Consider the following 17,037-nt stretch of genomic DNA (forward strand, 5'->3'; position numbering starts at 1 on the left):
TTGTTTTCGATTGTGCAGGTGTACCTAATTTAGTGGCCGGCGAGTGTACAAAGCACAGTGGAGCCTTCCTGAGTGTTGCTCTTTTTTCTTTTTTTTTTTTTATAGTCTCCGCCTTTGCTTAGCTTGAGTCACTGTTACAATAAGCTGCACATGTCCACAGCCAGATGACTGTTCTCGCTCGCTCTCCGCCCTCCCTCTCTCATTATGCTCCCTCGCTCTTTAATTTTCTCTCCCTCCGTCTGACTCGCTCGCTCGCTCAAACGGGGGCTGAGGCCAGCAGTCAGGAAATGCACATCAGTCATAATACTTTCCTAAAATGAAAACAGATTCCACTGCAGTCCCTCAGCCCTGCTCTTTCTCTCTCTCTCTCTCTTTTCCTCTGTGTCAGAGCTAAAAAATATTCCCCCCACCCTTCGTCTCGTCCTCCGCCCTTTCCCCTCCTCCGTCGCCAGCTCACGTCCTACACAAGAGTCGTTTACGTCCCGTCACAGATGGAGAATCACCGGCACACAGGGCCGTTGTTTAGTGACGAAATGTTACGCGTGTCGATCCCATTGTGTGACGTCACTGATGGACGGCTCACGACAGTAACGCGCCCTGTAAAGTCTCATCACATTTTCCTCTTCTTTTCTCTCTCCACTTCTTATTTTTATGATAATGATGCAAGTTGCAGTTACAAGCAGTAAATCAGTGAGAGCGACAAGGTTGGCGCATGGAGGAATGCAGTAAAACAGGTTGTCAGACTGCTTAGCCAAGACCTTTTTTATTATCCAACATAGGTCAAGTAATGTCCAGTTGAGACTAAAAAGAGGCCGACTACACGACTTTTTATATTTGAATAGAGGTGGGTGGCAAAAGTACTCACACTCTGTCTCTAAAAAAAAAAAAAGGTTAGGTCAAAAATATTACCGCTACTAGGGTCGGCTTATTTCTCCCTGAATGTATTTTTGTAAAATAATGTCTTTCAAAAATGTCTTTACTTTTGTCTAACACATCAAGTTGTTGCGGTAGGAAACTTTTTACATTTTCACTTTAATGCGATGTCTGTAACGCGGAAACATGATGTAAAAAAAAAAGAAAAGGAAAAAAAAATGGAGATAAGTGTTTTTCACTCTATAGAAATAAAAAGCCCAATCTTCATTTGCCAATGACGGCATAAGACTTCCCAAACAGAGGCAACATTTCTGCTTAACAGGTAAGTTGAATTGAATCAACTCTTTTAGATTTTTAAATGATTGGATAAGCCAAAAAATAAACTTTTAAAAGATATCATTTGGGATTATAGTAACACTCCAGTAGGTCCCGTATGCTACCAACGTAGCAGTCGTGGCTAACGCTGGCTTGTTTACAGTGCTAATCTTATTTTTGGTTCTGCTGCTATTTTTCACTTAGTTCTGCATTTTCTGTGACTATTTATTGAGACTACGCACTTTCATAATGCCATCAAAAGGTGTTCCAAAGGTTTTGCTCACTATATGAACTGAAAACTAAAAAATGCTACATTAGCTAATGAGAAATGATCAAATGGCCCTCACTTTTATGCGTTTTTTCAGATTTGACAAATTTTCTTTAAATTGCTGGTTCATAGGCTAGCACAGGACATGACGCATTGACCATGAATCATTCTTGTAGGCGACGGTATTAAAAAAACAATCTTCAAAAAAAAAAAAGGCCATATTGAGTCATGGTCGTTATGCTGCCTGGTTCACGTTCCTCCATGTGGCTGCTGTTCCTGTTTTTCTGCCTTATAAGATCCAAGATCAGTTAAGATTTCAACTGCAGTAAACTCTCTCTACGTCCTTTTTTTATATTGCTTTGTCATCCACAGAGGTTGGAAAAAAGTAACAAGCCTATAAGTAAGACGTCATCAGAAAAATAGATACTTAAATAGGAAGTCAACCCAAACATATTTTTTTCTACAGTATGTCCTATGCAAGCCCACTAGTTGAAACAAGGCAATATGATTAATATGAAATACTGTATGAGTTATCCACCCGTTTTTTATCATCTCAGGGGGCGGCCATTGTGTCACGTCTGTCGACTGAAAATGACATCACAACTACTCAAGGCTCGGGTAATGACCAATCACGGCTGACCTTTTTTCTGAAGCTGATTGGTCGTTACCTGAGCCCTGGGCAGTTGTGATGTCATTTTCAGTCGACAGAAATGACAAAATGTCCGCCAATGAGATGGCTAAAAAGGGGTGCATTTTGCTGCTTAACATATTCCACAAACGCAATATTTATGAGAATGCCGTGTTTCAACTAGCGGGCCTGCTGGGAACATATTCTTGAAAAAAATATGTTTGAGTTGATGTCCATTTTAAGAAAAGTAAAAGTACTGATACCTGAAGAAGCTTGTTTAGGTACAATATCTACTTCACTGAAACTGACAAATGATGGCCGCGTGTTTCCGAGTTGTATGAACAATAGCAAATGTACAAATGATTGCACCATTACAAGAAAAAGCAGGAAATGACCACAGCTCAATCACATGTGCACCAGCATAAGATTGAACTTCTGGTAAATCTCTTTTGCACAGCCGTCACTGGGTTTTTTTTTTTTTTTGTATGCGCTGCATCACTTGCCGAGATTCCACTTACACAAAAGAATCTTGCAACCTCATCTAGGGTGACAATGCTCTGTTTTGACTGATACTTGAACAGGCATGTTTACTATTGTGGTTGGAGTGTTAAACGGCGTCCAACTGGTGGGGCTAAATGAGGTAACTCAAATCAACACAGTACAAACGGCGCTCAATATAATCAAAATAATTCATGTATTTACATAGCAGTCGGATTATGTACAACTACTAAAGTAAGTAAATGATACAGATGCCATTACTGCAAACTATTACAACCACAGTGACATACTAAACAACATTAATGCACTATCAGCCTTACGTTCGCCACCAAACACTAAAATAAAATAAAATATCAAATACGACTTAAAGATAGATTAATTGAATTTTTAACATTAAAATACATTTATTAGAATGAAGTTGCCTTTAAGATAGCTTTTTTTAGATTTGTCATATTACAAGAATAAATTGTACCTATTTAAGAAAAAGTATACTTTTTTGAATAACAAAATCTTTGATTTTCTACAATACAACTGTCATTTACAAGAATCAAATATTTTCGCGAAAATGCTCTACACCTGAGATGTGAGTTGTAGACGTGATTTATAAGAATTGTAATGTTACAAGAATATAGTTATACCTTTTTGAGAAAAACTTTTTTTTAGATTGACATAATATTACAAGATTAAAGTTGTGTATTTTCCCCCCCAAAAAATTACATCTTTTTTTTTTTAGATAAAAGTTGTAGACGTTTAGAATTAAAATTGTAATATTACAAGTAACAATTTTGGTGTTTACAAGATAATGGGTTGTAATTTTTTTTAGATTAAAGTCGCAATATTATGAAAATAAAATATTGGGGGAGTCGTGGATTTTAGATTGAAGTTGTATATTTTTTCTACATTCAAACTCATTTAGGACAATAAAATTAAATTGTATATGTTTAAGGTATACAGTATGTACAGTATTTTCTTAAGATTAAACTAGTTTTTGAGATCTGAGTCATAATATTACAACAACAGTTGTATTGGAGGTTAAGATTGTAGATTTTTGTAGATTTAAATCATAACATTAAGAGATTAAATTTGTATATTTTAAGAATAATTGGATTTTTTTTTATGAAAGTCAAAGTGTTGCGAAAATAATGTCGTATCTTTTGGGGGGGAAATGATTGGAGATTAAAGTCATAAATTGTTTTTAGATTAAAAGCGTAATATTATGAGAATAAATTTGCATATTTTCGAGGAGAAAAAAAAAAATCAATTTTCAGTAGATGGAGCTCTTGCGTTGGCTCTCATTGGCTGCTGCAGGTGTAAACAAGTCGCGCAAACGTCATGACGGCAAAGCCCTCAGAGCAATGTCATCGCCACATTGAGTGACACAAGACCTCTTGACCTCTCACAACACTGTCGACCCACCCACAACTTCGATGGTCACAACTCAAAAGGCGCGATGACGACCGCCCGTGTCGCGGCTTCGTTGCAACGATCACCCTCGGGACCTCGGTGTTGCTGTCTGAAGCCAAAGCAAAAACTCCAGTCAACTGCATGCCTTTCCACTTGGCTGCTTTCAGGGAACTGGACAGTTAGCATGCTGCTTCCTTCTTTCTTTCTTTTTTTTTTTTTTTTTTTTTTTTTGGAGGTGGAGGGGCACAAACGTCACCCGCCTCCCGACAAAGTCACCAAAATTTCACCTCGAACCGTATTCGCCGTGCGTGTTGCCGCCTGTCAGAAAATTCCTCTCAGCCAATCTTTGTGAGGGCAACATTAACATTTTATCAGCTTTTATCTGGAAGGTTGATGGGAGGAGGAGGAGGAGGAGGAGCGAAAAGCTTTCGACGGCTCCTCGGCTGGCACGATCCTCTGATTTATGAGCTGGTAAGCCGTTTGTGTGGCTTGACACATTACAATATTGAAGATGAGGAAATCATTATGCCTGGGAGAAATATTTGAGGGGCAGCCGCCGCCCGGCATTGGAGAATGAAATGATTATTTAAAGAGAGGGTGATCTTCACCCTCCACATGAGCTTAAATGCTGTGTGCGGAGGAGCACAAACAACATGTGCATCATTAGGAGTTGTGTTTTGCTCCACTATAACTGGTTTTCAGCCTCATATGCTAAGCATTACTTATTGACGAGGATCTTGGACTATAATGAATATATCACACCTCCCATGGAGCTAAATGTGCCTGTGCATTATTAATTGAACAACATGTTTATTAATATGGTTTACAGTGGTGTAGAACTGCACGCACTCAATCAGGTATGTTGAATGCTGTATTTTGCTTGCTTTGGTTTGTAAAATGACTGGGTCACAAATTTAGTAACCACACATCATAAGTGATTTTTTTTTTTGTAATGGAGTTGAACCAGTTGTACCCAATGTTGGGACCAAAAAAAAAAACCAAAAAAAAAAACAATGCTGGGGCAAAAATAATCTAATTCCAAGCAGTAAATATTAGAACAGATAAAGTTGGGCAACTGGCAGCCCGCAGACCAGTTGCAGCCCGCAACCACACTGAGTGGCCCCTTTATTAATCATCAAATTCAATAAACGTTTTCCGCGAAAAATGTGGGGAAATAAATGGGGAAAGAAATTCTGTAAAAAAAATGGAAAGTCCAAAACTTCAATAAATATACTTTAAAAACTGCCAAAGTGCAAATATTCAGGGTTGACTGTAGTTTTAAGGTGTAATATCACCAATCACCACTAGATGGTCTTATATTGCCTAATATTACAATGTGAGTAGGCCTATTCATTTTTGGGAGACTTGGAATGAGGACATGCAGGAAAAACATAGTACCTCAATAACATGAAATTTTGAGGTAGTTGATTTTTATTTTAAAAAAATTTTAATAAAAAAATAAATGACAAAATAAATTCTTGCACATAATGTTGGCTTCCTGTTCGGCAGTTTTGTGCTGTCCTTTAATTCTATTTTTTATACAAGAGAGCCATTTGCACTGGAAAAGAATATTATCACAATCTGTGTTATTTTGTTGTTTGCTTCAAACCCTTTGTTGTTGGGTTATGATAGTGGATCTTTTATACATGCATTGAAAAATGTATCAAAAATGTAATATTCTAAGAGTTTATGCATGCATCGAAAAATGTATCAGCAAAAATGAAATAGATTAAGAGCACGCATTTTGCATGTATGCACCAATTTTGTCCATATCTAAAATAGCATTTTTGTCATACATCTCGTTAAGAAGTGTGGAGTCCTATTTGCCCCCGAGTAGCACTGATGAAAAATTGTTTAAGTTGCCTATCCCAGTATTAGAAACAGCCCTCAGTATGATCCAGTGGCATTCTACAATCCAAAAAGAAATAAACATTTTTTAATTAATGCCACGGGGACCATCAAAACATAGCATCAATATCTCGTGTGTGAAAGCGCCAAGGTTTTTGGACTTCATTCGGACTCTCATCTTTGACATGACCGGAAGTGAATCATCAAATGCAGTTAATATCGCAACCTGCTGCGATGAAGAATGAAATCATCAAATGTGGAATACAACTATGACAGAGGTTTGCTTTTTTTTGGTTTAATCATTTCATAACTACTTAATTTAATGTGTTATGTAAACTAAGAAATACTTTTCCAGAAGATACACTCTTAAAACTACTGGGTCATAAATGACCAAATTTGCTCAAAAATTGGACCAAATTTGCTCAAAAATTGGACCAAGCCACTACTTGGGTCTATGTGACCCAAATATCTGGGTTGTCTAACTAATTTTTTGTTGCTTTTTTTTTTTTTGTAAACTTGTTTTGAGACTAAACAACCCAAAGTTGGGTTAAACTGACCCAATAGCTGGTCGGTCCATTTTTTTTTTTTTTACCAAAATTGTCTTACTTTTGACACAGTAGTTTTAAGGCTGTACAGTGTTGGCTTGCTATGATGATGTTTAGGCCCGCATTACATCACAAAGGGGGGTCATAATTAAATACATATACTGTATACACATATATATATATATATATATTAATTGTAAAATCAAAATTAATTCAATGAATTGATTCAATATATAAATATCAATTATAATTCATTGTACTTTTGGACCATTTTTGGAGGGTCATATTGGATTAACCCAACAGCAAAGTCCCATTTAATCCATTTGGTGGTTCACAATCCCATTCCAACACGCAGGGTCACACCCATAACCCAGCCCAGCTGGTCTACAATAACCCCTGGCTGGGTTAGTCCAACTTTAGGAACAGGGCTTTAGTTACCTAAATAACCCATTTGGGGTCATTTTCGACCCAGCAGTTTTAAGGCATGATCCGTAATACTGTCCAGTGTGCACCATGCGGTTTTGGGGGCTGTATAAAAAGAAGGGGCACCCCCCGCCCCAGGACTTCATGACGTAAGGTTTGTAATCATTTTTTTTATTGATGCATTTATGTGTTCAGCTCTTATTGTATAGAAAAACTAAACCAAGCCATTTGCATTAACGACATGACATGTATACAGAGTAAATATATCCCTGTTGTGTAGCCACATTTTTAACTAACACCCCTCAGTATGATGCAGTGTTGTTCTACTATCACAGCAATGAAAATACTGTTTAATTAATCCTGCTAATTCCAATTAGCCGGGAAGGGAGACCATTACGTGAAGTGTCAAATTATTCTTTGATTTAGGCATTTATTTTCAGCTATGTTCAGCTCTGCATTTTATATAAACATACGATTTTCCAGTGCTCTAAACTGTCAAATTCATTTTCGGTTATTTAAATGTATTCATAATCCGCTCTGTATTGTATATAAAAGCTAATGTTTCTTAGTGATGTAAGATTTCTGAGGGACCGGGAGCGACAACAGCAAGGGGCATCTCCAAGACACCACAAGGTTTCAAGTCATTTCAATTTATGCTTTTTGTTTATTTATGGTCAATTTTGGGGGGCACCAGGGACCATAAGAAGGGGCACCTTTGGGACACAATATGGGTTTGAAATGATTTTGAATTCTGCTTAGAAAATCTAAAGCCAATGCTTTGCATTACAGACATTTCTGGTGTAACTTTGACGTTAACGTTGATGTGTCCTACCAGGGAGAAGATGTTGGAGTGGCAGTCCTCAAGGCTTGCCCCGTTCGCCACCCAGTTCGTCGTTGTCGTCATAATGCTCCCAGCTTTGGCTCCTCAGCGTTAGGCATGTCGAAATCCTACATCAACACCCCAAGGGGCTGCCACACAGAGTGGGGGTCCCGTCCCTGAAGTGGGGTCCACTCCACACAAACACACAGCGAGGAGGGGGGTAAAGCAAGGCTAAAAACCTCACAAGAGGTCCAGATAAATAAGAGAAGCAAATAATGGGGCGTATTCACAGCGAAGAAGAAGTGCACGATGAGCCCATGGTCGAACTGAAAATAATCCACGCAGGGGGATCAAAACACGATTCCAATCCAGGTCAGGCGGACAGATCCACGCCATTTGGAGAAGATCAACCTGAGACGAACATCGTAATGATAATCGGAATAATAATCCATAGTTGCAAACGCAGCGACGACAGCACGCACACACACAAAAAAAACTTCTCGAATCGAGGAAAAAACACCCAAACAAACACGAGTGTGATTTTTACACGCGTGTGATTCTTCACGATCCCATGCACCACTTGTGATAGTTTACGAGAATCGCGCAGGGGCTATTTATAGCCGCCTTTCTTAGCACAGCGCACAATGTAACCCGGCCAGGAATGTTTTAATCCCTCTGTTGCTTCTCTATTCAGGAAACCGATGGAGATTCTCTTCCAGATGAGAGAAAAAAAAAGAAAACAATCCCAAACGGCGCTTCCTCGCGTACCCTCGACCCTTCCTGGGGGGACAAAAGTGGGGCACAATCCACGATCGTCCGAAAGAGGAGAGAAACTATTCTTACTCCAGCGGCAGGAAAGCGACAAGCAGCCTTCTGTGTGTGCGCGTGAAAAAAAAATCCTTCCTTCCTTTCAGTTTTATATCATTACGACACGTCCTCTCGCGGCTGCACACACACACACACACACACACGCGTGCGCGCGTCTGCACGCGCATTCAAAGAGCAAGCCAAGAAAAAGCAGCGATTTCTTGCACGCTTTATTGTGTGTGCGCGTGCGTAAAAAAAATGCTCGCTCTCGCACGGATTTGGCGTCCTCGCTATGTATGTGTGATCATGTCATTGAGGTTGGTAAATAAGAAGTGCTGGTGTGGAGTGGGTAGGGGAGGGAGGCGACCGTGGGGTCTGCGCGCGCACGCTCGTACAACGTAACATTCAAAGACAACCCCCCCACACCCACCCACGCCCCCCCCCCCCTTTACGCGCGGCAATGTAATGGCGGTCGTCGCACAACAAGAGACTCGTCTTTCCCATTTGACCACCGCCCCCCACCCCGTCTTTACCCCCACCCCACAATCACCACCCCCTTCCACACACACCCGACCCACGTGATCCAAGTGTGGGATTACATTTTGCACAGCTGCAGAGATCCACTGTGTGTGCGTCACCTTCTCGATTATTAGTATTAATAGTAATATGATACAGTACATATTTGGGCTGGTGCCTTTAAGTGCATGTTTACATAATGGAAGTTATGTACAGCAGGGAGAATGAGACGGTGGACTGAATGTGGCACACTAACAACAACAACAATTTTTAATTATTTTTTATTATTAATAATAATAACAAATATTACTTGACAGCACCTCCGTACAAATCAGTATTAGGGCCACCCTGAAAACGCAAAAATCTGAAATATAGAATTTCTTTTTTTTTTTTTAATCTCAAAAATATACATCTATTCTTCTAATATTATGACTAAAATCACAAGGAATATGCAACTTTTGCTTGAAAATGTATTTTTTCTCTAAAACCTTTATCTTTTTATAAACAGTAGCTAGCTGATGTCTCTCACAAATAAACAATTAAGATTGTCAAACAAATGCCACTTTATACTCATTTAAACTTGAAAATACACTTTTTCTTGAAAATATGACTATTCTTGTAATACTACAACAATATATATATTTTCAAAAAATGATACTTTCTAGAAGAAATGTACAAATGTATCTAACAATACATATTAAAACTTTAATCTAAAAGAATATGCAACTTTCTTCTTAAAAACGTAACAACTTTATTTCTGTAAAACTACATTTTTACTATATTAAATTAGCTTTTAAATTTTGAAAGTACACATTTTTTTTCCAGAAAGTGTACGACTCAAGCCTTTATTTGCATAATATTAGGTCTTTCATTTAGAAAATGTACAGTACAATTTCTTGAGAATATCTGACCGTTTTTTCAAATTATGATTTTAATTGAAAAAATACACAACTTCATTTTCAGAAAATTATGACTTGAAGTGGAAGTCGAGTCAAAAACTTTCTTTAAAATAATATGTTCTCTGCATCGCCACTAGTCTAAACACAACATTCTGATTAATATTACGTTTGCGGTATATTAATTAAGCAGCAAAATCCACCCGTCTTTATCCATCTCAGGGGGCAGCCGTTTTGCCACTTGCTGTACACTAAAAATGACATCACCATTGCTCAGAGGAAAAGTACTGGCCAATCGCGGCTCAAACCCAGAAAACAGGTGAGCCATTGTTTTGGTCGGCTTTACTCTCATGATACGCTAATTTAGAAAATGTATGACTTATTTTTAGAAAACTGTATTCATAATATTAGCCCTTCGATTAAAACAAAAAACTTTACTATCATAAAATTATGATTTTAATCCCAAAAATATATATATTACTCTATTTCAAGCATCTAATTTTTTTCCCTAGAAAATATACAACTTCATTCTTGTACAATTAAAACCATCTTGAAATATACTATTTTTTTAATCAAAACATTTGCTACACATTTTTTTTTCTCAAAAACATATAACTTTATTTTCGTAACAGTTTGACTAAAACATACAACTACACTATTAAAATTGTAAGGTAAAATGTAACCTAAATTGGATGAAATAGCTAGAACCAATGCTGGGGTATTTATACCCAGCATATTGGGTTGAGGATTTGACCCAGCATGTTGGGTGATGATTTTGATTCAACAAGTGGTAAAACCACCAAGAAATGGAGCGCCAGGTTAGTAGTTAAAAATAATACTCATTGTACTGGAAAAATTTCAAAGAATAATAACAACAACTTTGCCCTGTCAAGGGTCACAACAGCAAGTCACTCGCATGATATGTTTTGTACAGTTTTTTTACACCCGATGCCCTTCCTGACACAACTCACTAATTTGTCATTAGTTGGTCGTCGGTTTGACCGTGATTTGAGCCCTGTGTCTAAAGTAAGCTTTCGAGCCAGCACCAAAGTTTCTAAGAATGTTACATGAAATGTACTTCAACTTCAGCACACAACAAAATTCAAAAAATGGCAACCGGCTTCAAACCTTCAGCCCGCCTAAATCCAATCTTCATCCCAATCTGAAGGGTTAAAATAGCTAACCCAACATTCGGTAAAAGTAACCCGATTTGCTCAAAATCCAAAGCTACCCAATGATTGGGTTTGGGAAAACAACCCGGTGGTTTTTAAAAAAAATACGGTATTCATATCACGTCTAACATTTCCGCCGTGTCCATTTGATATATCAATTGTGAGTGAATCTTGTTTAATGGATTGAAAAGGTGAACACGAAGCATCACTTCGCAGGTCAACGCAATCTCCCGTCAACTGCGTCTAACGAGAGTTTCCCGTGAAACGATCCACGGTTTGCACAGTGAACGAAACAACAAACAAGCAGTTTCACGACACAGACGGAGAGGAGTCATCCCTGATTAATCATTTATTAGGAGCACTTATCACACCGCTTTTCAGCCGGTGTGTTTGTATTCTCATGTAAGGAGACCGCTCTGATGTTTCCGACTATTAACAGAACAGTTAGCATCACATCAGCGACGCCAAACTAAAAGATGATGATTAAAACCTTTGGAGTGGAATCCCGCCGCGTTCGTATGTCACGTCAGTCTTTTCTTCACGCATAATATGTAGAAATGGAAATGATCACGCCGCCGTGCCCGGGATTGTTTTTATGTCTGCATGTCGAGCCTTTGAATTAGTCATGGAGAGTGACAAGCAAGACAGGCTTTACTCGACTACAGGAGATATTCAAATCCGATTTTAAGTGACAATCATTTAAAAGCGCCGGCAGATCAAGCCACATTGTCGCCAATCTTATTTCCTAAGCTGACACTTTGGGGGTATTTACATTATTTTTCAGACACTTTTGACAAGCGGTCCAGCCACATCGAAACCCTGCGAGCAGTCACACACAACATGGCAGCAGTTTGATTTCTGCTTTATAATTAATAGCTTCCTCCGAGCGGCGACGCTCCATCCCTTTCCGCCGAAGCGAGATGTTACCTTTATGTGTAAATCTAGCCGAGCTATTTATAGGCCATTCCGTACTTTGGCGCCACGCGACTTAACTGGGGGGAAAGAGACTCGCTCCCCCAGTGATATACCGAACCTGTCCGATGATACTGGTGCGGTTCTGACATGAATCATTTAACGGCGCTTCATGCATGAGAGGACACGTTGTTGCGCGGTGCCGCAGAGGGAGAAAAGGGGAGCCTTAAAGTCCACGGATTCCTCCTCGAGCTGCTGGGGAAAGATAAGCATCAGATGGATGAGCAGGGGACTTAGCCTGGCGGTTATTGATCCCTCTGCTCCAGGAATGATCCACAAGTCATTCGGATAACCTTTTTTGTCCGATAGATCCTTAAAGGCTTTATAACCAAAAAAAAAAAAAAAAAAAACAAACAAAAAAAAAAAGAGAGAAGAAGAAGTGGCACACACAGTTTGGTGCACTTGGCGTGCCGCTGATAGATGAGATTCGGATCAGTTTGAATAAATCTGTTTCCATATGTCGCACGCTTTCTTTCATCAGGCCCCCGCTGACTTGATATGTATATATACACCGTGTGTGTGTAAGAGTAAAGATGTGCACTAATCTCCCTCCACATATTGTACTCTCTTTTTATTTTTACTTGTCCTCTATTATTTGCTGAAAAACGCACCTATTTTTGTCTTGAAAATATACAGCACTGCCTTGAGATACAACTTTAATTTACCTGGTGACCACATCCACAACTCAAAACAGTTGCATTGCAACTTATCTTACCCAATAAAATGAATGAAAATGGAAATGTATTTTTTTTAAGGAAAATTACACTTTTTAATATTGTACAACATGTGAAGATATACAATATTGACACGATTAAATAGATTGTAAATAACTACGATTTTTGCCTGATGTTTTTACTTGAACGCAATGGACATTGTACCGCTTCTACTGGTGTGCGCTTCTAGTGTACTACATACAGTACATAGGCCCTACATATACATGAAGGACACGGGTCCAGTTGCTCAGTCAGCCGTAATAATCAGTGGTTCTTCACAGAGGATAAATAATGCATGCCTGTGAGTGTTGTGAGTGTATTACATATTGACATCACAATGTAGTCAAACGGAATTTTCAAATCGCAAAGGCTACAATTTAGGACTGAAAAATAACGGATCCGCTTCAGTCAGTAGGATTTCGTATACGTACAGACACAATGTATATATTTATATAGTGTTTAAATACTGATAGTTCTTACAAAGCACAATCCACGTTTACATATATCGTTTGGTAGAATTTTGTGAAGCTGTCATCGTGAAAGCTTAAGAGACCGCAACTCACTTTGTTTCGCAATTTAACAACTCTAAATGAAGTTGATATGAACTCAAGGTTCATTTTTGCCTTCATTTTAGCGTAAGCCTGACCTATAAGAACAAAACATTTATGCGTAACAAATCTGATAAGGTTTATTGTAGTACATATTCAATTATTGCTTGTGTTTGTAAAAATAAAAATAATAATAATAATAATACATAGCAAGAGGATCTTGAAAAATATAATTGCATATGAAATCGCAATCGCAATCTTGGGGGGGGCGGGAAATCACAATTTCCTTTCAAAATCGTTCAGCCGTATTATGAATAATCAGAAAGGGGTGTCGTTTGTGTATTTGTTGCATCTCGAGACGATCACATTGAAGTGGGAAGCGCGAGGAGCACTTCCGCTCCGTGTTTCTCTTCATGTTTTTGCACACCGTTAACTGCGGGAGTGCTCATTAATGATTCAGGACGAGCATATTTCAAGGGAATATGCTCGCGTGGACACTGAAGGGTGTTCATCAGTCATACTGTGCTCTCCCCCCCCCCCCCCCCATGTCCCCTCCCCACACACACAAATAGCAGTTATCCAAGTGGGTATCTTCATCAGTGATTGATGGCTCACTGGGCGCTAAGTTAACACACGGCAAAGCAAAGCAGCAAAGTCTGGCCATGATATCAGATGAGGGCTTTGCTCTTCTTTGTGCAAGTGCGCAAGTACTACCTCGCTGGAGCGCGGCAGAGTGTGGCTGAGGAGAATAGATGGTGTGCATTATAATGAACATGGGCTGACACCACCTCATCCATCATGGCACCCGGCAAAGTTATAGTAGTGGCAGAGTGAGAGAGAGACTTTAAATCACAGGAACGTCGGCAGATCTAAACTTTGTTGTTGTTGTTTTTTTGTTTTTTTTATTTAGAACAGCCGAAGTTCATTGTTGTATCCTCAGGTACACTTCTCCTTGTTTTTGGTCAGACTGCTTACTATTTGTCATTCCTGTCAGGTTTCGGTATACTGACCCTCAAACAATCACGACTCTGGATCTGGAGCAAGGACTGAGATCCAGCAGAAGGCGCTAAACTGACGTCCACATTTTTAGTTCATTATGGGCATGTCTTTTTTTTCTTTTTTTTTTGTTGGTATATATATAATATAGTCCAACATAATTATGTCATGCAACGAGCTGGAAAGCTAAAGGGCTGGGCAAACGTCTGTGCTCAAGGGCCACATTAGATTTTTCAAATTGACAGATTATTTTTTTCATTATATAAATAATTATACAGTATGACATTATATATTACTATATAAATCATTTTGGGTTACACCCTAATAGATAGCTGTATCCATTAGATAGATAGCTAGACAGCTAGCTAGTTAGCTAGATAGTTAGCTAGAGAGCGAGAGAGAGAGAGAGAGAGAGAGTTAAAATCGGAATAAAATATGATAAATAAAAATAAAAGTACAAAATTGACACCTAGTCATTCTAAATTAAGGCTGGATAAACAACAAAGACACCCGGCATTATTCTTCTTCTTCTATTGTTGTCATTTACCATCTGTGTAGTCACATTACAAAGACATCTCTAAGTCACGCTGAAATCGATATGCCGCACAAGCACCATCACAACACAACCACGCCAGAGTGAATCAGCCCAGATGTCATAGCGTGCACTCCCCAGCAGCAAACCGCAGCGCCACAAACTACACACAATGTGCTTTGGTATGACAAAAAAAAAAAAAAAAGGTCGCTTTAAAGCCCTCCTGTTAAAAAAAATAAATAAATAAAAAATAACAGGCGCTCAAGTGTGATTATATTGCGTCTCATCGAGTCACTTCTTTGGCTGCGATTTGTCTTTTTTTTTTTTTTTGCGCTTGTGAAACTAGTGCATGGGGGGTGAATCATAGCTCCCAGAGGGCGTGGTCGAGCAGATAGACGGCGCCTTACATTCGTCGCACACACACACACGAAGGTACGACTCACAAAAAGCCTCCTTCTGTTAGCGTGATTTGTGGCATTACAAATATTTTAACAGCCAATCTCCATCCTTGTAAAAGTTGCATGATCCTAAAATACACTATGAAGATGTCTTTACAGGGAACTTTTATTTTTTGATAATGCAGAAATAAGGATTGGTGATGCGAACCGCAATGGAACAAATAAAAAAGCAATTGACACTTACAATTGAGGTGTCTCCAGGGGGGTCGATTCCCACGTACCAGAAAAGCCCAGGCTACGGCCCTGGAAAGCAAAAAGATGAATGAACACAAGCAATGCACATTTGGGAGACATTTTACCGTGTATGCTCATATAAGGAAGGGTGTGTTTATTTATGCAATGGCACAGAACATTGAGCATTTATTCGGGCCTTTATTGGCAGTGAGGCAGATTTTTTTTCAGCGATTATTTTTTTTTTTAGAGTTTCAAGAAATACAACAAAAAAGTGTATTTTGGGGGGGTGGAATTGCAATCTCCCCCTTTAAGCAAGCGGACTGTGGTAAGAAAAAATATATGGTTTGGTAGATAATTGTATTATCTATATAATCTTCAATGTCAGTTTTAAAGTCAACTTCGACTGGAAGTGACAAACAGCTTGAACGGTAAAGACATACCCCATTGAATTTCATTTTGAAAATCAATTATTTCAAATTAAAATTCAAATTATTGGCATTTGTTATCATTTAAACGGTATATGTTTTGAGAAAAAAAAATATTCTGAAGTCATATTTTTCCAAATTTTAATGCTGAAATGCCTTTCCTGTTATGCGTCCCAAATGAGGTTTTATGATTTGACAAGTTTTCTGAACATAATAATAAAATTCTTGGTTACATAGGATATTCCTCGGATTGCTTCATACACTTTCATACACTGGAAAAAAAATGGTTGAATTTCCTCAATTTTAGTTTGTCAAGTGGCTGCACAAAATAAAATCAAAATAAATCTGTATCCAGATACATTTGTAGAGTAGATGCATAGTCTACTTTAAAAAAAAAAAATCGAGATTCATTTAATTTTATTTCGTGCAACCACTTGACGAAATAAAATTGAGTAACTAATGTTTGTCTTGTACATTTTTTTAAGTCTTGGGGCACAAATGGGGCATCTTTTTTATTCAAGCTATCTTTTCCGTTACCACAACAGTTGAGCGCCTCATTATGTTGTTGCAATACATATGTTGCAATACAACAGAGGGATATGTGAGCCCAAGTGCCTATTTTGCCTATTTGGCATTCACACAATAGCACAAAGCAAAAATAAATACTGCCATTTCTGAGATGTGTGAAAGTGTCGGAACGATTGCGTGTCTTTAGCGTTATAACGATTATACAATGAAAAGACTGCAATGAGTAGTTACGGTCATTTATGCACTTGGGCTACACGTGTACAGTATGTTGTGCAACTCACGGGGCTTTTATGAGTCTGTTTATGTGTTTACCGTTATGCAGTTGCTTTACCATAATGCAAGAAGTGCATTTCAGTGGACCACAATTTGCCTATTGAGTTTACGATGAATGACTACAATTTTAAATGAATAACTTTTGGAAAATAGGATTTTCAGGTGGGCATGGTCCGGTGCATTACCAGGCAAAAGACATTGTGCTGAAATATTTCAGTCCACAAGGGTGGGGGAGTGCCACCTCCCACAGGTGGGTGCCCAGGGCCACTGCCCCGTTGCCGTATGCACGCCACTGGATGTTAACCATTGTTATAAACTCTCTAAAATCCAGCGTGAAAGCAAACTATAGATGTCATTTACATTGCAAATAGCATTTTGAAAACGTGCACGGAGGTAGCCTGAAGG

At 38.6% G+C, this 17,037-nt stretch overlaps 1 protein-coding gene across 4 annotated transcripts in view; it reads right to left on the reverse strand.

Moving 5' to 3' along the window:
- LOC147135630 (mediator of RNA polymerase II transcription subunit 13-like) overlaps positions 1-8,770 on the reverse strand; it is an 88,586-nt gene extending 79,816 nt beyond the window's left edge. For 3 of the 4 annotated variants that reach the window (XM_086053234.1, XM_086053233.1, XM_086053232.1), the window contains exon 1: positions 7,635-8,770. In XM_086053234.1, coding sequence (XP_085909360.1) covers positions 7,635-7,706 — 72 coding nt within the window. In that variant the 5' untranslated portion in view covers positions 7,707-8,770. The remainder of the gene's footprint in view (positions 1-7,634) is intronic. The other variant, XM_086053231.1, reaches the window with a different exon arrangement.
- Between the last annotated feature and the right edge of the window lie 8,267 nt (positions 8,771-17,037).

The sequence above is a fragment of the Filicampus tigris genome, chromosome 15 (assembly GCF_054856515.1).
Source record: "Filicampus tigris isolate MCC_2025a chromosome 15, RoL_Ftig_1.0, whole genome shotgun sequence".
Lineage (NCBI taxonomy): Eukaryota > Metazoa > Chordata > Actinopteri > Syngnathiformes > Syngnathidae > Filicampus > Filicampus tigris.